This window comes from Bos taurus, chromosome 3 (genome assembly GCF_002263795.3).
Source record: "Bos taurus isolate L1 Dominette 01449 registration number 42190680 breed Hereford chromosome 3, ARS-UCD2.0, whole genome shotgun sequence".
NCBI lineage: Eukaryota > Metazoa > Chordata > Mammalia > Artiodactyla > Bovidae > Bos > Bos taurus.
The window spans coordinates 82930447-82957565 of NC_037330.1; the positions used below are offsets into that span (position 1 = coordinate 82930447).

Below are 27119 nucleotides of genomic sequence, written 5' to 3' on the forward strand. Positions count from 1 at the left end.
GTGTCTGTACTCCTGTACAGTCCATGGGGTTGCAAAAGCGTTGGACACAACTTAGCAACTACACATCAATAATCCCTCCTTATCCTCAACTCACCCACATTGATGGATCTTCAAAAGTATAAGTGAGGAACTCCTTTCTTACTTCACCATCTAATCTTTTTTTTTTTTTTTTTTACCATCTAATCTTTATAATTCCATGGACAGAGGAACCTGGCAAGCCACAGTCCAGGGGTTTGCAAAGAGTCGGACACAACTGAGCACACACACACTAGGTCTTTTTATCTCCAGTGCTTAGCACATAATCTTGAGTAAACTGGACATCTAAAAAGTGTATGAAGGAATACCACCCTGCCACCTGAATCGTTTTTCATAACCTCACTTACAGATAACCACAATAAGTTTGTAGCTTATCTAGTCCCTCCCTCCTCTAATTCAAATGTGTTTCAAATGAATTCTCCCTAAAACACAGCTTTTATCATGGCATGCTGCTGTTGCTGCTAAGTCGCTTCAGTCGTGTCCGCTTCAGTGCGACCCCATAGACGGCAGCCCACCAGGCTCCCCCGTCCCTGGGATTCTCCAGGCAAGAGCACTGGAGTGGGTTGCCATTTCCTTCTCCTATGCATGAAAGTGAAAAGTGAAAGTGAAGTTGCTCAGTCGTATCCGACTCTTTGCAACCCCATGGACTGCAGCCTACCAAGGCTCCTCAGTCCATGGGATTTTCCAGGCAAGAGTACTGGAGTGGGGTGCCATTGCCTTCTCCTTATCATGGCATACTTATGTTCAAAAATGTATACATAGTGACTTCTTATGGGGTTAAATCCAGCCCCCTGCTTGCATTTTAAAAGTCATCTATAATCTGGTCTTTCTCTTGTGCTTATTCTTGAGTTTACATTTTGGACTAGTCAATCTGGTGTTTTCACTTGACCCCCACAATGCTCTGCTCATTTCCATCTCTGTAACAGTTCTGTTGTTTTTGATATATGCTGCCTTTTCTCTTTTAAATCTTACCCTTTGGTTCAGAGTACTCCAAGCTGCTGTCCTGACATTTGAGATAACCATTTCCTTGCTTTTCTGTATTTTTACTACTTATGAATGCATCCATAAGTAATTTAATTTAGAAAATTTTTGAATTCATTTAAATAGAATCATATTGTATGTTTGTATGCTGTTCTATCTTCTTTTGCTCAAAATTGTAACTGTGAGATTCAGCCATGATGTTACAAGCAGTTGAAGTTCATTCATTTTCATTGCTTAATATTTTTCATTGTATAAACATAACCACAATTTTCCATTCTACAATAGATGGACATTTGGATTGTTTCCAATTTTTATTTTGGGGGAGCAAATAATTTTTATTTTTTTACAAATACACCAAAGAATCATGCAATGCTGCTGGCATTGGATGCAATCCCTGGCCACAAGCCTGCACATTCCTTTGCAATTGGTCCTGTGATGGCAGAACCTTTCATCTCGCCTTTATTGTTTACTGTGACCCCTGCATTATCTTCAAAATAAAGAAACACACCATCTTCTCTCCGGTATGACTTTCGTTGTCGAATTACCACTGTTAGATGTTCCTTCTTTCTGAGCTCTGGTTTGCCTTTTTTGACTGTGGCCATCACCATGTCACCCACACCAGCAGCAGAAAGTCTATTCAATTGAACCTTGATCCCCTTCACAGAGATGATATACAGATTTTTGGCTCCTGTGTTGTCAGCACAGTTGATCACGGCTCCAACCGGAAGACCCAAGGAAATCCGGTATTTCGCACCAGAGGACCACTATGGCCTCGCTTCGATATCTTGAAGGCCGGAAAGGGACAAAAAGGACTGTTTCCAATTTTTGGCTATTAGAAACAATGCTGCTATGAGCATTCCTACACATATACTCTGGTACATGTGTTCATGAGTTTTTCTAGGGTATACTCAGGTGTGGAGTTGCTGGGTCTTGATTGCTTGTTGTAGCAATTTTATTTATTGTCAAATTTGTTAGGCAGTGCCAAACTTTTCTAAGATAGATGTACAGATTTACACTCCCACAGTGTTGCTTTACATAGTTACCATCACTTGGTTTTGCTAACTTTCTCATTTTTGCTAGTCTGATGGATGCATGGTGCTATCTTATTATAAAAGTTTTAACGCATATTTATTTGATTACTAATGAGATTGAGCCCTGTTTTTGTATGTTTATTGACCATTTGAATTTACTCTTTTGTAAATTACCTAATTAAATAGTTTGCCATTTTCTTTCTTTGTTTCTTCCCTTTGGATTCTTTTTCTTATTGATTTTTGTGAGTACCTTACATATATTCTGTAGATTAGTTATTTATTGATTTTATATTTTGCAAATATCTTCATACACTATGGTTTGTTTTTAATCCTTTTTCTGGAATCTTTTGAAAACTAAGCTTAATGCAGTATAGCAGTTTTGTAAAAAAAATTATAGTACTTTTGGGGTCTTATTTAAGAAATATTTTATTACCCTGAGGTCATTTGTATATCATATATTTATCATAAACTTTGTAATTACCGCCTTTGTATTTAGGTTTATATTCCACCTGGACTTGATATGTGTATGGAGTGAAATTTTATTTTTTTCAGAATGGATTCTCCTTTCGCTATTGATCTGTCCTGCCATCTCTATAAATATGTTTGTGTCCTTATTTGTGGGTCTTTTTTATGGGTTCTGTTTTGTTCCATTGATCTGGTTATACATCTTTTCATTAATTATAAACAGTTTTCATTATAATAAGCTTTGGAATTTGGTAGGATAACTCTTTCCACCTTAAAAAAAAAGTGTCCTAGCTGATCTTAGCTTTTTGAATTTCTGTGCATATTTTAGAATCTACCAAAAACAAACAAAAGCTCCCAAAAGTTTGGTGACCTAAATGGGAAGGAAATCCAGGGAAGAAGGGTTATATGTGTATATGTGGCTGATTCACTTTGCTATACAACAGAAATTAAGATATATTGTAAAGCAACTATACTGTATACCATCTACAAAATGGCAACCCACTTTGTATTTTCTTTTTTAAAAATTTTTTACCAAAATTTAATAATAATCCTTGATTCTTTGAAATGGGCACAGGCTTTTCAACTCTGAATGGTCCTCAGGTCCTCCAAAACACAAAATAAAACACCCACCCCAAATGAGAAACTGCCCAGTCCTTTTAGAATTTGATTGGGATTGCTTTGAATCTATGCATCAATTTGGGGGAGAAATGATATTCTTATATTATTGAGTTTCCAATTCATGATTGTGGTGTATGTCTCCATTTATTTAGGTCTTTATATCACACGATGAGGGCTTCCCTAGTGACTCAGATGGTAAAGTGTCTGCCTGCAATGCAGGAGACCAGGGTTCTATCCCTGGGTTGGGAAGATCCCCTGGAGAAGGAAATAGCAGCCCACTCCAGTATTCTTGCCTGGAAAATCCCATGGACTGCGGAGCCTGGTAGGCTACCGTCCATGGGGTTGCAAAGAGTCGGACACGACTGAGTGACTTGACTTTCACTTTTCATCACACAATGAAATTTTATAGTTTTCTCTGCAAGGTTTTGCATATCTTTTGTTAGATTTATTTTTAGGTATATATCAGTGATACATCTTGCTGGGCTTCCCAGGTGACTCAGTGGTAAAGAATCCGCCTACCAGTGCAGAAGACAGACATGGGTTCAATCCCTGGGTAGAGAAGATACCCTGGAGAAAGAAATGGCAACCCACTCCAATATTCTTGCCTAGAAAATCCCATGGACAGAGGAGCCTGGGGGGCTATAGTCCATGGGGTCACAAAAGAGTCAGACATGACTTAGTGACTAATAAATAATAATATATCTTGCTAAACTCTTGTTAAATCTAAAAATGTGTATTCCTTTTTATTTTTCTTTTATGAGACAGGGTGCTCAGGGCTGGTGCACTGGGATGATCCTGAGGGATGGGATGGGGAGGGAGGGGACAGGGAACACTTGTCCACCCATGGCTGATTCATGTGAATGTAAGGCAGAAACCACCACAATACTGTAAAGTAATTAGCCTCCAATTAAAATTTAAAAAAAAGAAAAAATATAGACCTAGGTACAGTGACGGGTAGCCTTGCCCTCCAGATTTGTTATATCAAATTAATTTTGCACAAAGAATTGGTTTTAAGGGGCAAAATGTACTGACAATTTGTAGTTTTACTTAGTTATAGACATTGGTTGCTATTTTACACTGATAATGTCTGCTCCAGTTTTTTACTTTTAGTCTATATCTTTTGTTTTGCTTCTTATTTATACTTTTTCTTTACAAGTAAAAAAATGAAAGCATATCTTGAAGAAAATAATAAAATAATAATTAATTGATTAAAATAATTATACTCTTTACCCAGGAAAAAAATTTTTTAATCGAAATTTAATAATAATCCTTGATTCTTTAAAATGGGCACAGGCTCTTCAACTCTGGATGGTCCTCAGGCTGTTATACAACAGCATCGTGGGACTGATTCAACCAGAACTGTTATATTATCTCAGGAAAACACAGGGTCAGTCTTTTTCAGGAGGCTTAATATTCCAACTTTGTACTTGATAAACCTCTGTTACAGGACGGACTAAAGCTGAACGGGAAGATTAGGCTGCAGTCAACCTACTTATTGCCCTGTGGCCTTGTTTATTCTATGTACATAGCTGTATCATATGAAAATCAAGGATTTTGTTGTATCTTTTTGAAACTTGTAGCTGGTTTATTTTTTTGTGTTGATCTGCAGATTATTACCTTGCATTACTGTATAGATTTTTAATATCATTTCTATTCAACATTGTGTTAGTACTGAGTGTCATCATTTTGCCGACAAAGATCCATATAGTCAAAGCTATGGTTTTTCCAGTTGTCACGTACAGATGTGAGAGTTGGACCATAAAGAAAGCTGAGCACTGAAGAACTGATGCTTTTGAATTGTGGTGCTAGAGAAGACTCTTGAGAGTCTCCTGTACTTCAAGGAGATCAAACTAGTCAATTGTAAAGGGAATCAGTCCTGAATATTCATTGGAAGGACTGATGCTGAAGCTGAAGCTCCAATACTTTGTCCACCTGATGCTAAGAACTGACTCATTGGAAAAGACCCTGATGTTGAAGGCAATAGGAAAAGGAGGCAGCAGAGGATAAGATGGTTAGATAACATCACCAACTCAATGGAATGAATCTGAACAAACTCTGGGAGATGGTGAAGAACAGGGGAACCTGATATGCTGCAGTCTGTGGGGTTGCAAAGAGTTGGACACAACTTAGCGACTGAACAACAACATCCTCAGTTTGTTTATAATCTCAAAGTGTTTTCACTTGGTATTAAGCCTTATGGTTACTGTAGGTTTTTGTAGATCTTTTGGTTTGTGTTCCCTAGAAAACAGATACTGAGACAAAGATAAAGAGTTAAGACTTTTTCTGGGAGGCATAATCCTAGAGCATTACAAGAGAAAAGGGAAGTGAAGCAGAGATAGATGGGAAACAATGTAAGGTAATACCTTATCTCGTTGGCCACTGCTTCACAAAGAGCTAGGAAGAGATTGTTCGGCACGTGTGCTTGCTAGGCCATACAGGATATCACTGGACAGCAGAACAGTTCCTCAGATCTGCAGATGGGATTCTGAAAGAAGAGGAAATTTATCTACCTGCTTTTCTCCTGAGTCTTCTAACTCAGAGTTACTTCCCTTTCCTTTCTGGGTTGCATCTTTTGGACCCCTTTGTCAACCACTCGAGATGTCCCCCTACTTTTTCAGTGGCCTTTTATAGAAGAGACTTCTTGGTTTCAAGTGACAGAACCTCAAATCAGTTTGCACATACAAAAAGTTGCTGACTAATGTAACTGAGTACATTCGGTCCAGTGGTTAATTCAGTCCAGTGATGTTAATATAAGCTTCTTATCTTCTTGTCTTGGCTAGATTTTCCACAGAGTTGTAATAAAAGGGTTACAGTGGGAATTGACAGTCCCAGGCTAGAATCCTGCAAGTTTAGTTGTGGCAGAAAAGGTTTAGGAACTCAGTTATTGGTCTGGCTTGGATCACATTACTATAATCCTTCCTTGAACCAATTATTAATTTAGGGATGCAGGGGACTCTGACCAGTCCCTGGGTAGTATGTCCTCTGTGGCTTGGGGGAGAGATATGATGGTGTCAGCAACACTCAACCTCAAAGAATGAGTTCCTTATCAAAAAGGAGTTTATAACCAAAAGAAGGAGGATCAGAGAGCTGGTCCCCAAAACAACTGATATTCTTTGAAATTAGTCATTTGAAGTTGGCAATGGCACCCCACTCCAGTACTCTGCGAGCCTGGAAAATCCCATGGATGGAGGAGCCTGGTGGGCTGCAGTCCATGTGGTTGCTAAGAGTCGGACACGACTGAGCGACTTCACTTTCACTTTTCACTTTCATGCATTGGAGAAGGAAATGGCAACCCACTCCAGTGCTCTTGCCTGGAGAATCCCAGGGACGAGGGAGCCTAGTGGGCTGCTGTCTATGGGGTTGCACAGAGTCGGACACGACTGAAGCGACTTAGCAGCAGCAGCAGCAGCATCACTATAATCATTTAAATATATAGCTGTATAGTCAGCTCGACTACCTGCTAAAATTTAAATGTAGCTGGTGAAGTACAAAAAGAAAACCAGGGTAACCTGATGCCAGCTGTGGATCCCGTCTCTTAACTTTAAGTTTAGCTCTCACCTTAATGCCAACTCTGGGCTTTCCTGGTGGCTCAGCTGGTAGAGAATCTGCCTGCAATACTGAAGACCTGGGTTTGATCCCTGGGTTGGGAAGATCCTCTGGAGAAGGGAACAGCTACCCACTTCAGTATTCTGGCCTTGAGAATTCCATGGATTAGTCCATGGGGTCGCAAAGAGTCAGACACGACTGAGTGACTTTCACTTAATGGCACCTCCCAAGGAGGTCTGCTTGGTTCTTGTTTTCTGGCTTTCCCATGCTTCTTTCTGTACCTGCACTCCTGCCTCATCCTTAGGTGTTCCATATTTGTCCTGTGACACCAGAAAACTGCACTCCTCTGCGCATATCAGCCTATTATTGATTTTCAGAAACTTTGCTAAAGATACAGAGATGGTGGTAAGGGGCCTCAGGGTCCAAAGCTTTCTTAGTGACTTCATCCCAACTCTTCTCTTTTTCCCATCATCAACATTCTTTTTCTCACTGTAAGCAGTTTCTTCCTCTTATCTACACAGAGTAGTTCCAATCATATCCAAACTCTTAAAAACATTTTTTTTACATTTATTTTAATTTTTATAGTTATTATTTTTATATTTTATTAATTTATTTTTGGCTGCACTGGGTCTTCGTTGCTGCACATGGGCTTTCTCTAGTTGCAGTGAGTGGGGCCCACTCTATAGTTGTGGTTCACGGGCTTCTCACTGCGGTAGCTTCTCTTGTGGTGGTGGAGTACAGATTCTGGAGCGCAGGCACAGTGGTCCTGGCGCACAGGCTTAGCTGTTCCATGGCATGTGGAATCCTCCTGGATCAAATCTGTGTCCCCTGCATTGGCAGGCAGATTCTTAACCACTGAACCACCAGGGAAGTCCTCTTTTTTTTTTTCTTTAAACAAAACAGGACAACTTTATTGAGCTATGCTTTACATACCATATACTTAGTTCATTTTAAGTGTATCATTCAGTGATTTTTAGTAAATTTACAAAGTTGTGAAACCATCACTCAGGATCCTGTTTTAGACCTTTTTCATGCCCACCTAGGATCCCTTGTGCCAGTTTACAGTCACTCCCTAGTCCCACCCCAAGCTGCGGCAACCCAATATACTTCTAAGTCTGTCACTTTCTCTCTAAATTTGCCTTTTCTGAAAGTATCACATAAGTGGAATCATATATTACATGGCCTTTTGTGTCTGGCTTCTTTCACTTAGTATAGCTTTTCAAAGCTTGTCATGTACTGGTACTGACATTGTGGTTTTGATTTGCATTTCCTTAATGATTAGTGATATTTTTCCTGTGCTTATTAACCATTTACATATCTTATTGGTGAAATATCTATTAAAATCTTTTGCTCAATTTTGAAGGGATTATTTATCTTGTTTTTGAGTTGTAAGAGTTCTTTATACATTTTAGATACAGGCCCTTTATTAGATACATGATTTGCAAATATTTTCTCCTGTCTGGTTTGTTTTTTCATTTTCTTAGTGGTGAATTTTGAAGCACAAAGACTTTAAATTTTGATGAAGTTTAATTCAGTAATTTTCTTTTTGTGGATTATGATGTTGGTGTTGTTATCTAAGACTGCATAATTCATGCTTAGGGTTTCCTTCTCTGTTTTCTTCTAGAAGTTTTAGCTTTTACTTTTGGTTTATGATCCATTTTGCATTAATTTTTGTGCATAGTGTGAGATGAGGGTCTAAATTCATCTTTTGCATGTGAATGTCCAGTTGTTGCAGTAGTCTTTGTTGGAAAGACCATCTTGTTAAGGTATGAATTGACTTCATACTTTGTCAGAAATCATGGATCTGTATATCTGTCCTTGCAATATCAAACTGTTCTGATTACTGTTATTTTACAGTAAAATTTGATAGCCGGAAGTGTAAGTCTTTCAACTTTTTTTTTCTTTTTTAAAATTGTTTTCTACATTTCTGCAAGCATTTTAGAATCAGTATCAACATGAATTTTGGCAATTCTGCAACTATTCTTTTAGGATTTTGATAAGGATTACATCGAATCTATAGATTATCTTGGAGAGAGTTGGCATCAGCAATATTAAGTCTTCAGATCCATGAAAACAGGCTGTGTCTTCATTTATTTAGAGCTTTATTGATTTCTCTTAGTAAAATTTTTCAGTGTGTAAGTCTTACACTTTTGTTAAATCTATTTTTAAGTATTTTATTGTTTTTGATGTTACCATGAATGGAATTAAAGAATTATTTTTGGTGAGTTTGTTGCTAGTATGTAGAAATGCAATTGAATTTTGAATGTTAAATTTGTATCTTCTGACCTTGCTGGACTCATTTATTTATTTATTTATTTATTTTAAATTTTATTTTATTTTTAAACTTTACATAATTTTATTAGTTTTGCCATATATCAAAATGAATCCTCCACAGGTATACATGTATTCCCCATCCTGAACCCTCCCTCCTCCCTCCCCATACCATCCCTCTGGGTCGTCCCAGTGCACTAGCCCCAAGCATCCAGTTGGACTCATTTATTAATTCTTGAAATGTTTGGTGGATTCCTTAAACTTTTCTGCTTATAGGATGTATTGTCTGTGAGTAAAGAGTTTATTTCTTCCTTTCCAATCTTAGTGCCTTTAATTTCTTCCCTTTCCTTCCCTCCTTCTCTCTCTCCCTCTTTCCCTTCCCTTCTCCCTTTCTTCCTTCTTTCCTTCCTTCCTCCTTTTCTCCTTTCCTGAATTACACTGCCTGGATCCTTCGGTATAGTGTTGAATAGAAATGGTGAGAATGCACATCCTTGCTTTCATTCCAGTCTTAGGAGGAAAGCTGTCACTATTAAGTTTAACTATTTAAGTTAACTATAAAAGTTTAAGTTAAACATTTAACTATTACCTACCTACAGATAATGTTATGTAACAGATAATGTTATAGATAATGTTCATGACCCAGATAACCATGATGGTGTGGTCACTCTCCTAGAGTCAGACATCCTGGAGTGTGAAGTCAAGTGGGCCTTAGGAAGCATCACTACAAACAAAGCTACTAGAGGTGATAGAATTCTATTTGAGCTATTTCAAATCCTGAAAGATGACTCTGTGAAAGTGTTGCTGTCAATATGTCAGCAAATTTGGAAAACTCAGCAGTGGCCACAGGGCAGGAAAAGGTTAGTTTTCATTCCAATCCCAAAGAAAGGCAATGACAAAGAATGCTCAAACTACTGCAGAATTGCACTCATCCCACATGCTAGCAAAGTAATGCTCAAAATTCTCCAAGCCAGGCTTCAGCAGTACGTGAACTGTGAACTTCCAGATGTCCAAGCTGGATTTAGAAAAGGCAGAGGAACCAGAGATCAAATTGCCAGCATTCGTTGGATCATTGAAAAAGCAATAGAGTTTTAGAAAAACATCTACTTTTGCTTTATTGACTCCAGCAAAGCCTTTGACTGTGTGGATCACAACAAACTGTGGAAAATTCTGAAAGAGATGGGAATACCAGACCACCTGACCTCATCCTGAGAAATCTGTATGCAGGTGAAGAAGCAACAGTTAGAACTGGACATGGAACAACAGACTGGTTCCAAATAGGAAAAGGAGTATGTCAAGGCTGTATATTGTCACCCTGCTTATTTTACTTACATGCAGAATACATCATGTGAAATGCCATGCTGGATGAAGCACAAGCTGGAATCAGGATTCACGGGAGAAATATCAATAACTTCAGATATGCAGAGGAACACCACCCTTATGGCAGAAAGTGAAGAAGAACTAAAGAGCCTTTTGATGAAAGTGAAAGAGGAGAGTGAAAAAGTTGGCTTAAAACTCAACATTCAGAAAGCTAAGATCATGGTATCTGGTCCCATCACTGCATGGCAAATAGATGGAGAAACAGTAGAAACAGTGAGAGACTTTATTTTCTTGGCCTCTAAAGTCACTGCACATGGTGACTGCAGCCATGAAATTAAAAGATGCTTGCTCCTTAGAAGAAAAGCTATGACCAACCTAGCCAGCATATTAAAAAGCAGAGGCATTACTTTGCCAACAAAGGTCCATCTAGTCAAAGCTGTGGTTTTTCTAGTATTCATGTATGGATGTGAGATTTGGACTATAAAGAAAGCTGAGCACCGGAGAATTGATGCTTTTGAACTGTGGTGTTGGAGAAGACTCTTGAGAGTCCCTTGCACAGCAAGGAGATCCAACCAGTCAATCCTAAAGGAAATCAACACTGACTGTTCATTGGAAGGACTGATGCTGAAGCTGAAGCTCCAGTACTTTGGCCACTTGATGTGAAGAACTGACTCATTATAAAAGAGCCTGATGCTGGGAAAGATTGAAGACAGGAGGAGAAGGGGACGACAGAGGATGAGATGGTTGGATGGCAACACCGACTCGATGGACATGAGCTTGAGTAAACTCCAGGAGTTGGTGATGGACAGGGAGGCCTGGCGTGTTGTATTCCATGGGGTTGTAAAGAGTTGGACACGACTAAACGACTGAACTGAACTGAACTGAGGCAGGTAGTGTAGGAAACTGAAGCAGGGGACAAAGATTTGAGAAGTCTTTAAGATGAACAGAGTTTAGCAACTAATTGTATACAGTTTACACCAGAATATAATTTGTATGTTATCTTATCTTGGTATACAGTGTTAGAATTTATGGGTAAGGAGATTCTGGCTTTATTTTCCTGAACTAGTGGAATTAAGGTATATTTATCTCCTTTTGGGAGGATTGACTTTTTACAGTACGGATTTTCCCCCTTCAGTTTTCTTTTTAGTTGCCAATTTAAGTTCAGTGATAATTTTTACAAATACTAAGACTTTAAATTTTTTTCTATGTTTAATATGTTCCATGAAGTAGGGAGCATTGTTACCACCATGTTTTAGGTGAGGAAATTGAGATAATAGTGAAATGCTGTAGATCAGAATGATGGAGACCTCCAAGTCTTTTTAATACAGTGCTTTCTGAATCTTAACTTAAATATTATCCCCAGATAGTGTCAGATGGGAACATGAGTCATCTTACATCCTTTTTTTTTTTTTTTTCATTCTTCCCCTAAAGGAACTCTGACTTAAATGTGAAGTGTATTATAGAGAAGGATTATTTCTGTTCTTTGGTTTCACAAATCAACCTGTATGTGTTTTTGTTTTCTTGGACTTTTAGTTGTTACTGGTCCTCTCTGGACCTAGATTCATAAAAAATTTAATGCAGGATAACTTAGGAATGACAGTGCCTCAGGTGGGAGTTTTATTTAACCATTCATGAAAGATAGGAAACAGATCGTACCAGTGGTAGTAATTATTATAGTGTTCCTATTAATATGTTAATGTGTATCAGACATTTTCGCTGGGTATCTTTAACTGACCTCATAGGCTAGATTTTGGAGAATAGAGAAATCATTAATATGAAATATTTGTTGTCATTCAGTCTCTAAGTTGTGTCTGACTCTTTTGTGACCCCAAGGATTGTAGCCTGCCAGGCTCCTCTGTCCATGGGACTGTCCCAGGCAAGAACACTGGAGTGGGCTGCCATTTTCTTCTCCAAGGGATCTTCTTGACCCCAGCATAGAACTTATGTCTCCTGCATTGGCAGGTGGATTCTTTACCACTGATCCACCAGAGAAGCCCAGTATGAACTATAATTAGAATTATTTACCTTTGGAAACTCTTCCATGGAAAGAGGCCTTCAGAGTTTTATGGATCTGAATTCAAACCCAGCATCTACCCTATAAGCTTGGGAAGGTTGCTCTATTTTTGAAATTTATCTAAAAATGTCTATTTTTTCTTGCTGTAGATTAGTATGTAGTACTGCAGGAAATTTGGAAATACAAAAGGCCCAAAAGAGAAAGTAAAAATCGCCTGTAATTCTTGATTTAGACCAAAATCTCTCAATGAAGCTTACATTCTAATGATGAACTTTGCAGACCAGAAATAGCTTAAATGTCTACCAGTAGAGAGTGGTTAAATATGTTGCAGCTTATCCATTTCATGGAGTCAATGTTAGATAAGAGGAGAACAGTGGTTAAGAGTAAGTGCTCTAAGTTCAGATCTTAGGGCTATTCCTTATTGATTAATATGACCTGAACTTCTTGAAATTTCAGTGTCCTCTTATAGTGCCCACTTCATAGAGTTTTTCTGAAGGTTAAATGAGGTATAAGAAATTTAACACTGTAAACAACATCTGGCACATTGTAAGTGCTTGGTAAACATTGATAGAATATTATTATTAATTTTATGTGCTGATATGGAAAGATTCTCAAGATATATTAAGTGTATAATGTAAGATACCAAGAAAAGGTTATGTATGATGTTGTATGTATTAAAAAGTAAGAATTTCTTATATACACACATCTTTTTCTTGAAGGATCCCTAAGAAAACATTAAGTGGGGAATGGGATTGGGGATTGGAAAGGGTAGAGAAATAGACCTTTTGTTTTTACTTCTTTGTAAAGTTTGAGATTTATTTAATTATTTTTGGCCGCACCACGTGGCATGTGGGATCTTCCTGGACCAGGGAAGATCAAACCCATGCTCCTTGTATTGGGAGCACGAAGTCTTAACCACTAGACCACCAGGGGAAGTGCAAGCTTGAGTTTTTAATACCATGTATGTGTGTGCATGCTGTGTCACTCCAGTTGTGTCCAGACTCTCCGACCCCCATGCACTGCCAGGCTTCTCCTCCAGGGGATCTTCCCCAGCCTGGGATCCAACCTGCATCTCTTACATCTCATCTCTTAAGTCTCTTGCCGTGGCAGGTGGGTTCTTTACCACTAGTGCCACCTGGGATGCCCCAGTACCATGTGAATTTTCCTTTTTTAAAAAAAGATATCTTCTTTTATCAATTTGTTTTGCCTTTTCTCCATAGTGGGAAATCTTATTTTCCCTACTTCTCATAGTAACTGTATTTATGTAATGGTAAAGAGTTTTAAGTGTAGTTCTGGAACCAGCCCTTTGCAGATTTGCTAAAGACATATTAGAGACTACTTTGAGATAAGTAAACATGTTGTCTTATTAACACATTGTTAAAAAGAAGAGATTCACATAGAATAGGAGAGCATTATGATTCAGTAGTAGTTTTTAAACTTACCACTTAACAAATGGAATCATAATGATGTTACTAGGCTCTTAAAGAAAAAGTTACATACATTTAGAACACCTCTGTTGATTCAGACTTTTTTCCTCCCCAGCAAGCACTTACCTGATTATTTGGCAGTAATAGATAAAAAGATATACTTCTTGTCTCCTTTAAATCAATTAGAAACCAACAATACTTATAGGTTAGTTTACTTCGATAAGCATTTGGAAAGTTCATATACTGGGTAGTCTCTAAGTTCATCCTTTTTTCTTACCTCCTTTCTTTCTCTCCACTCTTATACTTGTCTCTCCATTCTACTTTCTCCCCCTGCCATTGTCTCATTATCTTAGACACTGAAGATGTAAAGATTAATAAGATGTAATTCCTGCTCTCAAGAAGTTCATATCAGTTGTTCCATTCTAGCATTCTTATTGAACTACTGGGAAGAGGAATTATGAATTTTTCGCTCAGTTCAATCGCTCAGTCGTGTCTGTCTCTTTGTGACCCCCTGGACTGCAGCACACCAGGCTTCCCTGTCCATCACCACCTCCCAGAGCTTGCTCAAACTCGCGTCCATCAAGCCGGTGATGCCATCCAGCCATTTCATCCTCTGTCGTCCCCTTCTCCTCCTGTCTTCAATCTTTCCCAGCATCAGGGTCTTTTCAAATGAGTCAGTTCTTCACATCAAGTGGTGAAAGTATTGGAGCTTCAGTTTCAGCATCAGTCCTTCCAATGAATATTCAGGACTGATTTCCTTTAGGATGGACTGGTTTGATTTTCTTGCTGTCCAAGGGACTCTCAAAAGTCTTCTCCAACACCACAGTTCAAAAGCTTTGTTGCTTAGCTTTCTTTATGGTTCAACTCTCATATTCATACATGACTACTGGAAAAACCATAGCCTTGACTAGATAGACATTTGTTGGCAAAGTGATGTCTCTGCTTTTTAAATGCTGTCTAGGTTGGTCATAGCTATTCTTCCAAGGAGCAAGTGTCTTTTAATTTCATGGCTGCAGTCACCATCTGCAGTGATTTTGGAGCCCAAGAAAATAAAGTCTTTCACTGTTTCCATTGTTTCCCTATCTATTTGCCATGAAGTGCTAGAACTGGATGCCATGATCTTAGTTTTTTGAATGTTGAGTTTTAAGCCAGATTTTTAACCCTCCTCTTTCACTTTCATCAAGAGGCTCTTTAGTTCCTCTTCACTTTCTGCCATAAGGGTGGTGTCATCTGCATATCTGAGGTTATTGATATTTTTCTTGACAGTCTTGATTCCTTCTTGTGCTTCATCCAGCCCGGCATTTTGCATGATGTATTCTGCATGTAAGTTAAATAAGTAGGATGACAAAATACAGCCTTGACATAATCCTTTCCCAATTTGGAACCAGTGCATTGTTCCATGTCCAGTTCTAACTGTTGTTTCTTGACCTGGGTATAGACTTCTCAGGAGGCAGGTAAGGTGGTCTGGTATTCCCATCTCTTGAAGAATTTTTCACAGTTTGTTGGTGTAGTTAATAAAGCAGAAGTAGGTTTGTTTGGAACTCTCTTGCTTTTTTTGATGATCTAGCGGATGTTGGCAATTTGATCTCTGGTTCCTCTGCTTTTCTAAATACGGCTTAGACATCTGGAAGTTCACGGTTCACGTATTGCTGAAGCCTGGCTTGAAGAATTTTGAGCATTACTTTGCTCTCGTGTGAGATGAGTGCAATTCTGCAGTAGTTTGAACATTCTTTGGCATTGCCTTTCTTTGGGATCGGAATGAAAAGTGACGTTTTCCAGTTCTGTGGCCACTGTTGAATTTTCCGAATTTCTCTATAGTCTCATATTTTTCACTTCAGCTTTTTAAACTTTATTAAGCAACCAGAGTGTTCTAGGCACTCTTCTAGAGGGTGCTAAGCTAGGTAAAACTAATTGCTTAGTTCCTTGTAAGGAGACAGGTAAGTAGATTTCAGAACAGTTTGATACATACTATTTATCTGCTCAGTTATCACGATGAGGTAGCTTTTGATAGGAAAGTGCCGCCAGACAGTTAAAAACAGTACACATTTTCTTTAATGGCAGAAATTAACCTCTTTTGAGACATTTATATAGGAAAAGAGACATACTCCTGTCAGAATTAAAGTTTCCTTGGCTTCAGTCATTCTTCAAGGAGGTTGCAAAGGTACCTCTGAAAAGTGAATGTGCCAGGTCTGAGAAGCCAAATCTTTCATATTTCACCAGACTATTTTTTCCCCCACCATACTTTTACGTTTGTGGGTTGCATTACTACCATTTTAGAAAAACCTACATTGCAATTTATGTGCTTCTTTCAAAGATAATGTTTACAAACATTGGGTTTTCCCATTGCTGAAATCAAACTCTGTCTGCAAGGCCAGGTTCTCATTCCACCATGGAAAACAGTCTGACTAGTCCGCCACCTATCTGAACGAGCCTCCTGGAAACTCCGTTACTTTGAATGAATGAGGATAAACACAGTGCTTTGAAAGCACAGAGGATGAGTGTCTGACCTGAGTAAAAGAGGCAGATTAACCAGTCAGGAATGTACAGAGGATGTGATACACTTCTTGAAGAGTATTTGCCATACCTGTATTCCATATTTAGTTTTCTAGTTTTCTCTGTTAAGGCAGAGCAGTAATAACTGAAGAGTTTTAAGCCCTTAAGGTAAATTATAGACCTCATTTGCCTTTCTAAAATATAAGGACATTTTCTTCCATTATTATAATACTGTTCCCACATTAAAAAGACACTAATTCTTAATTATGTAATACCTTGTCCATGTTCAAATTTCTCATTATCCTTAGAAATATCTTGTTCAAACCAGGATCCAGTTAAGAACTATTCATTGTTTTTGGTTATATTTAAGTCTTTCTTTCTCTTTTTGAATAGACTTTAATTTTTAGCCTTATGTCTTTTTTGTGCTAAAGCTTAGCCCACTGTGTTTATTTATTCATCACATTGACTTGTTAAAGAGACACGACTTTTCTTTTGTTTTTTGTCTGATTGCCTTTTTTGGTATTGTTAATACTGTTCTCTGTATTTTTTGTGATCTAGATATTAGATATACAGGTTTGTTTTTGCTTGTTTTTAAACTTTTAATTTTATATTGGTGTATTTCTTTGGAAGGACTGACGCTAAAGCTGAAACTCCAGTACTTTGGCCACCTCATGCAAAGAGTTGACTCATTGGAAAAGACTCTGATGCTGGGAGGGATTGGGGGCAGGAGGAAAAAGGGACGACAGAGGATGATATGGCTGGATGGCATCACTGACTCGACGGACGTGAGTCTGAGTGAACTCCGGCAGATGGTGATGGACAGGGAGGCCTGGCGTGGTGCGATTCATGGGGTCGCAAAGAGTCGGACAGGACTGAGCGACTGAACTGAACTGAACTGAACTGATAGTTGACTAACAGTGTTATGTTAGTCATTTTAAATATAGCAGTGTATATGTCAATTCCAAACTCCCTAACTATCCCTTCCTACCGCATCCTCCCCTGATAACCGTACACACACACACACACACACACACACACACACACACACACACACAAATGAACTTATTACAAAGCAGAAATAGACTCACAGATTTAAAAAGTAAACTTATGGTTATATTGGACAAATTTGGCACAAATACTTGGAAAGTGATACAGTGTTGCATTTGTTTATTTATTTTTGCCTCTTTTTGTCTTTAATAGGAACTATACACAATGGTCCAACTATGATTCAGCCTGTTGGTTATCAGTCTTGGACTTGTATAGTCACAGCATTGGAGTATCATCTGTTCTTACCTTTTTTCTTTTGGGGCTTTTTAGCTAGCCCTTTTGCCTTGTCTTTGATATGTTCCCTTACCTGGTATATTCCATGGTATATTCCCTTACACTTCTTCCCTGAGTTCTGTCTTCAATGTAAACAGTACCAGTTCCAAGAGATAATTATTCTTATTTGACCTATTACATTGCAGACTTTTTTTTTTTTTGTAAACTTTATAGGAGTAGCTCAACTAACTTCTTTTGTTTTAGTCTAAACTCTCCTTTGGTTTCCCAGGTGGCTCAGTGGTAAAGAATCCGCCTGCCATCTTCACCTGGGCATTTCCTCTGGACCCATGAAGAATGAGTAGAGATGAGAGAGGCCCAGATTAGGCTTGAGACATTTGGAAATCATGGTTGATGGGGCATCTGAAAGTGGGATGAGGTTAGATGAAATGCTACATGCAACATAATTTTCCCTCAGAATGTGAACGCTTTGTCATTTCTAATGTCTCATGATGAATGGTCTTAGTGAGTGCATTTTTTTTTTTTTTTGTAGAAACTGTAATGTGTGTTGACATAGTAAGGGAGTTTGTGGAGCTGGTGAGAGTTGGTAAGGAGATAAATAGGTCAAATATTGGATCATGTTCTTCAGGGAGGGGAAGAAGATATTCTGCTATTATAATTTAAGAGCGTAAGTAACTGTGGGATTTTTGACCTCTTTCCACTTTGCTGTTGATGTTAATAGCTTATTAGAAGTAAAAAGACTTCTTTGTATTGCTTTACTAGATGAGCTACGTTAGAAATAGGAAAAATTATCACAAAAGTAATCTATGATAAAGGCTTTTAACTGATACCAGGAACTATATTTATTACATTACTTGTCACGCATACTTTGGACCATGGTGTAGTTAAGAGAGGCTTTTCTGTTTGGGAAAATTTCCTCAATTACCGTTGAGGAAATCTTTTCATGTAGAGGGTCTTAATATAAATACATCCTTTGCTGGGTTGCAGATATTTTATTACCATTATAGCTCAGTTTGGAAATGGTTCTTATTTTAAAAATTTTTGCTGGTTTTCTCTTTGGGGGAAATCATGTCTTGTACAAATAAGACAAATATTTGTAATGTGGAGATTAATGTCTCTGTGGAGATTGCATGTCTCTGTTATTAAGCAAAAGATTGTCTCTTTTGGAAGTAATATTTTAAGTTTTGTTTCATTTTTTACCATTTTTGTGAAATCAGAGTATGTCTTTCAGTTAATTGATGGTGTAATGGTTAATTAACGACGCTTTTCTTTCTTAGCTGTACCTGAAGTAACAGCAAGCCTTAACAATTAATAAGATCTTGACCTTGATGAAATACAGCAGTTTACAATTCAGATTACTCATGGTTTAGCCACAGAAACACTGAAAAACAGAAACACTGAAGTTGTGTTGAGGTTGGTAGACTGAGTTAAGTAGCACTGAGGAAGGTAGAGATATAATATTTGTTCTCTGCCTCTCTCTCTCTCTTTAAAGGCATTTTCATATTTTCGTTTCAGTCTTGACAACCCATCAGGAGATTGTAAGGCCTTTAAACTAAACCTGATGAGCATTCACAGTGGATAGGTGTCATTAAAAGACCTAAGGGGAGCCATAAACTGAAGTAAATGTTCCTGTCCTCTCACATCCGGTGCTTTACAGACTTTGCCCTTTGCCCTCTCCTCGATCAGTATTCTCCTTCAAAGGTTACCTTTTCTCTTTAGCTTTCATCTCTAACCTCTAATGGTTTCTTCATGCTCTTTTCTTCCTCCCTTGTCTGTTGTCAGTCTTTTTTATTCATTTGCTTTTCAAAAAAAAACCAAAAACTAAGACTTTTTGGGGAGAAGTTTTAGATTTAAAGAAAAGTGGAAAGTGAAGAGATCACCCATGTTTATACCCCAACCAAGTATCCCCTATTATTAACATCTTGGATTAATGTGAAACCTTTGTTATAATAGATAAGCCAATACTAATACATTATTATTAGTTAAAGTCCAAAAATTACATTGGGTTTACTCTTTGTGTTGTTCATTCTTTAGGTTTTGACAAATGTACAGAATATGTGTCTATTATAATAGTGTCATAGAGAATAGTTTCATTGCCCTAAAAACCTCCTGGGCATTACTTATTCCTCTCTCCCTTTTCCTTCCTCCTACAGCCCCTGGCAACCGCTGTTTTTGGTTTTTTTCTCTTCTCCATACTTTTGTTTTTTCCAGAATGTCATGTAGGTGGAATCATACAGTACCTTGTCTCTTTCGCTTAGCAATATTCTCTTAAGGTTCTTCCATGTCTCATCTCTTTGGCTTGCTAGCACATTTTTTTTTTTAGTTGCTGAATAGTATTCCATTGTGTGAATGTACTACAGTTTGTTTACCCTTTTACCTGTTGAATAAGCTTCCAACTTTTGGCAATTAAAAATAACAAATTAACTTTTTATGAAACACAAATATGATCTAAAGTACTTCAAGTAAAGAAAAAGTTGAGCTAATTCAGTACCTTGAGCCTTAAAAAATAACTCTTTTACCTTTGTATCAAAAATTTCTAATTGAGTAGTCAGCTCCTAACAGTGCTCAAGAGGTATGTGTAGAGTGGTTGAATATGAAAAAGGTAAGGAAGTATGGAAGAGAAGAGGCTAAAGACTATATCATATAATATTCAGATAATTTTTGGAAAATGAGATTGTCTAGAAATTCAGCTGGAAATTTGAATGGGCACTAAGATGTTTAGGGCTCTGAATTCAACCGTTAATTTGAGAACACTCCAGAACAAAAGTATCATCAAGCTGGCCCAGAGGTGAATAAACATTTCTCTGTTTTAAGTGCCACATGCCAAATATTTTAGGGAAAATAGCAGTAAATGAAACCATTGCCTCTGTTTATATAGGGCATACATGAATGTGGAAAAAATAACTAGGAAGGAGAAAAATGCGAGTTAGGTTATGATGAATGCTCTGAGTTTTAAAGAAGGATATTATTTTAGCTGTGGTGAGTCAAGAAGCTTTTATGGAAGTCTTGCCATTTGAGTTTTACCTTTAAAATAGTTGAGTTGAATTTGCGGATACAGGAGAGAAACAGCATTCTAGGAAGCAATTTATGTTCATTGAGAAGAATTTGAGATAGAATATAAAAGCTGAAGAGGTGATTAGGGTCGAAGTATAGAAAGCCATTAATACCAGAGTATGCAGACAGTTTTTATTAGTTAAGTAAAAATAGGGAATAATTTTATGGGCCATGAATATTGTTTATAAAGTATTTTAGAATTAATTTTATATCCTTAAAATTTATATACTTTATAATATATACTTCTTATAGCTTTCAGCTCTGTCATAAACCCAAAATATTTCCCTGAAATGTCATATACAAAAAGAAGCCTTATGTAAGTTGACTGTCAGTTTTGTACCCTGCATCAGCATTATAAAGACGTTCTACTATAATTATAAGTAGTATTTACTAAATTAGCTTATAAATTTATAACCTTACTGATATGCTGAGATTTTGTTGTTCTTTAAATGAACTTTTAATATACTTAGCTTTCTACCATTTTAAATTAAGCTGATTTCTTTTTGCAAACAATGTATTTGCTTTTTTTGTTGCAGAACTGTGGCTGCTGAAGTCAGGAAGCAGATCTCCGGACAGTATAGTGGCTCTCCCCAGCTGCTCAAAAACCTCAACATTGTTGGCAATATATCTCATCATACCACAGTAAGTAATGTGTTTAAGATATGGTATGTTACAGTTACATTCTGACTAGGCCATGAAAAACAGTGGAAAGATAAGAGCCAGGCCTTTGACTGTGTGGATCACAACAAACTGGAAAATGATGGCAATACCAGACCACCTGACCTGCATCCTGAGAAATCTGTATGCAGGTCAAGAAGCAACAGTTAGAACTGGACATGAAACAACAGACTGGTTCCAAATTGGGAAAGGAGTATGTCAAGGCTGTATATTGTCACCCTGCTTATTTAACTTATATGCAAAGTACATCATGCAAAATGCCACGCTGGATGAAGCACAAGCTGGACTCAAGATTGCCAGGAGAAATATCAATAACCTCAGATATGCAGATGACACCACCCTTATGGCAGAAAGTGAAGAGGAACTAAAGAGCTTCTTGATGAAAGTGAAAGAGCAGAGTGAAAAAGCTGGCTTAAAACTCAGCATTCAAAAAATGAAGATCATGGCATCTGGTCCCATCACTGCATGGCAAATAGATGGAGAAACAATGGAAACAGTGGCAGACTTTATTTTCTTGGGCTCCAAAGTCATGGCAGGTGGTGACTGTCACCATGAAATTAAAAGATGCTTGTTCCTTGGAAGAAAAGCTATGACCAACCTAGACTGCATATTAAAAAGCAGAGCCATTGCTTTGCCAACAAAGGTCCATCTAGTCAAAAGCTATGGTTTTTCCAGTATTCATGTATGGATATGAGAGTTGGACTATAAAGAAAGCTGAGTGCTGAAGAATTGATGCTTTTGAGCTGTGGTGTTGGAGAAGACTCTTGAGAGTCCCTTGGACTGCAAGATAAAACCAGTCCATCCTAAAGGAAATCAGTCCTGAATATTCATTGAAAGTACTGATGTTGAAGCTCCAATACTTTGGCCACCTGATGTGAAGAACTGACTCATTTGAAAAGACCCTGATGCTCTGAAAGATTGAAGGCAGGAGGATAAGGGGACAACAGAGGATGAGATGGTTGGATGGCATCACTGACTCAATGGACATGAGTTTGAGCAAGCTCCGGGAGTTGATGATGGACAGAGAAGCCTGGCGTGCTGCAGTCCATGGGGTTGCAAAGAGTTGGACACAACTGAACGACTGAACTGAAGTGCCAGGAAATTGGGTTCCATCATTAGTATCACTAACAACCTTATTGGTTGCTACCTCACTTTTTCCTGAAACTTGAAATATCACACAACAGGGGAGTGTTGGGAGGTGTTACAGAAGTGTTGATTTCCTAATCAACTCCAAAACTTTATATTCAGGATTTAATCAACTCTGGAATTGTATAAATAGAATTTCTCAGACCCAAGGCGGATTCATACATGAAAATTCAGGAATGTTTTCTAGGAATAATAGGTACTGAAGTAGTGAAAGTAAGTCATTTGGTTGTGTCTGACTCTTTGTGAGCCCATGGACTGTAGCCTGCCAGGCTTCTCTATCCATAGGGTTCTTCAGGCAAGGATACTGGAGCGGGTTGCCATTCCCTTCTCCAGGGGATCTTCCCGAGCCAGGGATCAAACGTGTGTCTCCCACATTGCGGGCAGATTCTTTACTCTCTGAGCCACCAGGGAAGCCCCAATAGATACTGAAGTAAGTGTTATATAATTGTGTAGATTCATAGTATTATCTATCTCCTTCAATAGAAAGGAATATATAGTTTTGAATTATTGCTTTTAAGCCAGGAGCTGTGTCAGAGATATAAATATATATATATTTTTTTTTTTTAATTCAAGAGGCTGGCATGAGGATAATCAATTTTAATTAAAAAAAAAACCCTGATACTTAGTTGTAGTAGGAATATGAATTAAAAACATGCTCCATTTGTCAAAAACTGAAAAAGTAGTTAAGAGTGAGTTGGGTAGAGTTATATTAACACTTTCTTTTTATCTGTGAAATAGTACCAATTATTGAACAAACATGGTATGCCAGAGCATAGTAGTTTAAATGGCTTGTGGTGACATGTTTATAATGTTTGTTATTAAATTTTAAGATATGAAGTTTACTTTTAACAACAGTAACATACTGATGGGAGCAAGTTTATAATATGTATATTTCTGGATGATTTCAGTGTGCACAGAGATGGTCCTTCTAATACCCTATTGAGTGTCTTGAACTCCTCTTTTCAACTGATTTCCTGTGTTGTGTGTTACACCTTCACTGTTCATTTCCATAGTTACCCCTGGATTTGGTCTTTATGAATGACTAAGCCTTATGTACTCTCAGTTCCACAATTCTTATTCTCTGACCACCGCTGCTTCTCTCTCTTGCGCTCTTATTCTGGTGCTCTGACTTCAACTGATCCTGCTAATGCTTTTAGGTCCTTCACTCCTTGATGTTCTTTTTTTCTTCTCCTTACCAAACTTAAATTATTTGTTGAAATTTATAATTACTCTTTTGCATATACCATTGATTTCCTTAACTTCTCATGTCATTGGCACTACCTCAGTGCTGTTTAAACCCAACCTTATGCTTACTTCATGTCAGCACTCATGCAGCTGGGCGTGGCTGGAGAAAAATACACAGGTCTCACTGACTGGTCTCACTTTACATATCTGACCACTAATGCATGAAGACTTCTACATTGCTTAAACTAAAAATATTTTATTTTCCTAGTCTGTTCATTCTCCTGCTGTTTTAGTTGACTCATTTCATGCCTCCTACTCTTCCCTTAAAATCCTAATTGCTCTTCTCTATTTTCAGTCTTAGGATGACCTGGCTTCCTGTTTCACTGAGAAAATTGAAGCAGTCAGGGGCATCCACATACTCCTACCACCACGTGTGTCCACCTTTTACCTTCTGTACCTGTATTGTCTGTCTGTTCACCAGTTACTCTAGATAAACCACTAGGGAGCTAGATCCCAACTCCTCTGTTACTAAAATGCAGTACTTTAGTAATTCTCCCTGCTCTTTTATGGCATTACTTTTACTGTTTACTGGATCATTACATTCCCATCAGTCTACAAACATGCAGATGTGCTGCTGTTTCTCCCATTTAAAAGAATTCTTTTTTTGCCCCACTTTTCCATCAGTCTCCCGTTTTCAGTATTTCTTTGCTCTTCTTTGCAACAGAATTCCTTCAAAGCGTTGTCAGAGCTTGCTGACTTCAATTTCTTTTCTTATATTCTTTCTGAGAAAGCTCTTTTCAAGTTATGGGAATCTTCAAACATACACAGAAGTAGAAGACAAGTGAAAACATTGACTTTTTTTTATTTAGCCACAATGCTGTTATCACACAACAAAACAGACAGTCTGTAATTCTTTGGTGTCATCTATTATCCAGTGCATGTTAAATTTTCTCAATTATTTCACTTGTCTTTTTGTAGTTGATTTATTCAAATCAGGATCAAACGAAATCCACAGATGGAATTTGGTCTTAGATCACTTGCATTTAAAAAAAGAGGGTAGTTTCTCCTTCCTCTTTTTTTTTTAATTGAAATAGGGCTGATTTATAATACTAAATAAGTTTCATGTGTATAACACAGTGTTTCACTATCTTTAATGGTTGTACTATTTATAGCTATTATAAAAATTGACTCTGTTCCCTTTGCTGTATAATATATTCTTACAGCTTATTTATTTTATAATAGTAATTTATTTATTTTGGGCTGTGCTGGGTCTTTGTTGCTGTGTGGGTGTTTCTCTAGTTTCTTGAGCAGGGGCTGCTCTCTAGTTACAGTGCAGGGCTTCTTGTTGCAGAACACGGGCTCTCAGCTGTGTGGGCTTCAATAGCTGGGGCACGTGAGCTCAGTGGTTGTACCTCCTGTGCTCTAGAGCAGTGGCTCAGTTGTGGTGGTGCACAGGCTTAGTTGCTTTGCAGCATGTGGGATCTTCCAGATCAGGGATTGAACACATGTCTTCTGCATGTCTTCTGCATTACCACTGGGCCACCAGGGAAGCCTTATAATAGTGATTTTACTTCTTAATCTCCTACCTCTTTCTTGGTTCTGTTTCCCCACTGGTAATACTGGTTTATTCTTTATATCTGTGAGTCTGTTTTTTTTTTTTGCTATTGTTGTTATATTCTTTAGTCTGTTTTATTTTATAGATTCTGCATATCAGTGATATTGTAAAATATTTGTCTTTTTCTGTCTGATGTATTTCACTAATCATAATATCCTCCAACATATGGTTGGAAGAATATTAGATCACCATATGAGCAGCATATGGTGATCTAATATTCTGCAAGGGTGCCAAGAGCATCCAATGGCGAAACGATAGTCTGTTTAATAAATGGTGCTGAGAAAGCTAAATAGACACATGCAGAGCAATGAAATTGGTCCCATATCTTACACCACTCACAAAAATTAACTTGAAATGGATCAAAGTCTTAAACAAAAGAGGTAATAGTATAAAACTCCTAGAAGAAAATGTAGAGAAAAAGCTCCTTGATTTTGGTCTTAGAAAAGATTTTTTTTTGGATATAATACCTAAAGCAGAAACATCAAGAGCAAAAGTCAACAAATTGTTGACTTTAAATGTCAAATTGTCAAATTTAAATGCTTTTGCACAGCTAAAGAAATAATTAACAAAAGGCATCCTATGAGAATTCCAGGAAAATATCTACTTGTGTTTCATTGATTATGCTAAAGCCTTTGACTGTGTGGATCACAACAAACTGTGGCAAATGCTTTAAGAGATGGGAATACCAGACCACCTTACCTGCCTCCTGTGAAATCTGTATGCAGGTCAAGAAGCAATAGTTAGTACTGGACATGTCAAGCCTCTATATTGTCACCCTGCTTATTGAACATATATGCAGAGTACATTGTGTGAAATGCCATGCTGGATGAAGCGCAAGCTGGAATCAAGATTGCCAGGACAAATATCAATAACCTCAGATATGCAGATGACACTACCTTAGTGAAGAGGAACTAAAGACCTTCTTGATGAAGGTGAAAAAGGAGAGAGAAAAAGCTGGCTTAAAACTCAACATTCAGAAGACAAAGATCATGGCATTCAGTCCCATCACTGCGTGGCAAATAGATGGGGAAACAATGGAAACAGTGAAAGACTTTATTTTCTTGGGCTCCAAAATCACAGCAGATGGTGATTGCAGTCATGAAATTGAAAGATGCTTGCTCCTTGGAAGAAAAGCTATGAGCAACCTAGACAGCATATTAAAAAGCAGAGACATTACTTTGCCAACAAAGGTCTGTCTAGTCAAAGTTACGGTTTTTCCAGTGGTCATGTATGGATGAGAGAGTTGGACCATAAGGAAGGCTGAGCGCCAAAGAATTGATGCTTTTGAACTGTGGTGTTGGAGAAGACTCTTGAGAGTCCCTTGAACAGCAAGGAGATCAAACCAGTCAATCCTAAAGGAAATCAACACTGACTATTCATTGAAAGGAAGCTCCAATACTTTGGCCACATGATGTGAAGAGCTGACTCATTAGAAAAGACCCTGATGCTGAGAGAGATTGAAGACAGGAGAAGGGGACCACAGAGGACAAGATGACATCACTGACTCAATGGACATGAGTTTGAGCAGGATCTGGGAAATAGTGAAAGACAGGGAAGTCTGGCGTGCTGCAGTCCATGGGGTCTCAAGGTGTCGGGCATATCTGAGTGACTGAATAACAACAACAGTGGGAACAAAATTTTGCAAAATATATTTCAGATAAGAGGGGTAATATCCAAAATATATAAAGAGCTCATGCAACTTAACAGCAAAAAGGCAATCCAATTAAAAATGGGCAGAAGAACTAAATGGACATTTTTTTCCAAAGAAGTCATCCAGATGACCAACAGATACATGAAAAGGTGCTCAACATCACTAATCGTCAAGGAAATGGAAATTAAAACCACGATGAGAGTATTTCCTCATACCTGTTAGAATGGTTATCATCAAGAAATGCACATGACTGAAGCGGCTTAGCAGCAGCATCAAAAATGATAAGGTTGATCAACCTTGATGTTGTTTATCA

The 27119-nt window shown here is 37.9% G+C and overlaps 1 protein-coding gene and 1 pseudogene across 10 annotated transcripts in view; one reads left to right on the plus strand and one right to left on the minus strand.

Moving 5' to 3' along the window:
* The window catches only part of DOCK7 (dedicator of cytokinesis 7), a 208257-nt gene that overhangs the window by 5576 nt on the left and 175562 nt on the right, over nucleotides 1–27119 (plus strand). For all 10 annotated transcript variants that reach the window (XR_009493802.1, XR_009493804.1, XR_009493803.1 and 7 more), the window contains 1 exon segment: nucleotides 21068–21173. Coding sequence is in view for 3 of the 10 variants with exons in the window: in XM_005204517.5 (XP_005204574.1) it covers nucleotides 21068–21173 (106 nt within the window). In the remaining 7 variants the exon portion in view is untranslated.
* LOC782835 (large ribosomal subunit protein uL14-like) lies at nucleotides 1365–7123 on the minus strand (annotated as a pseudogene).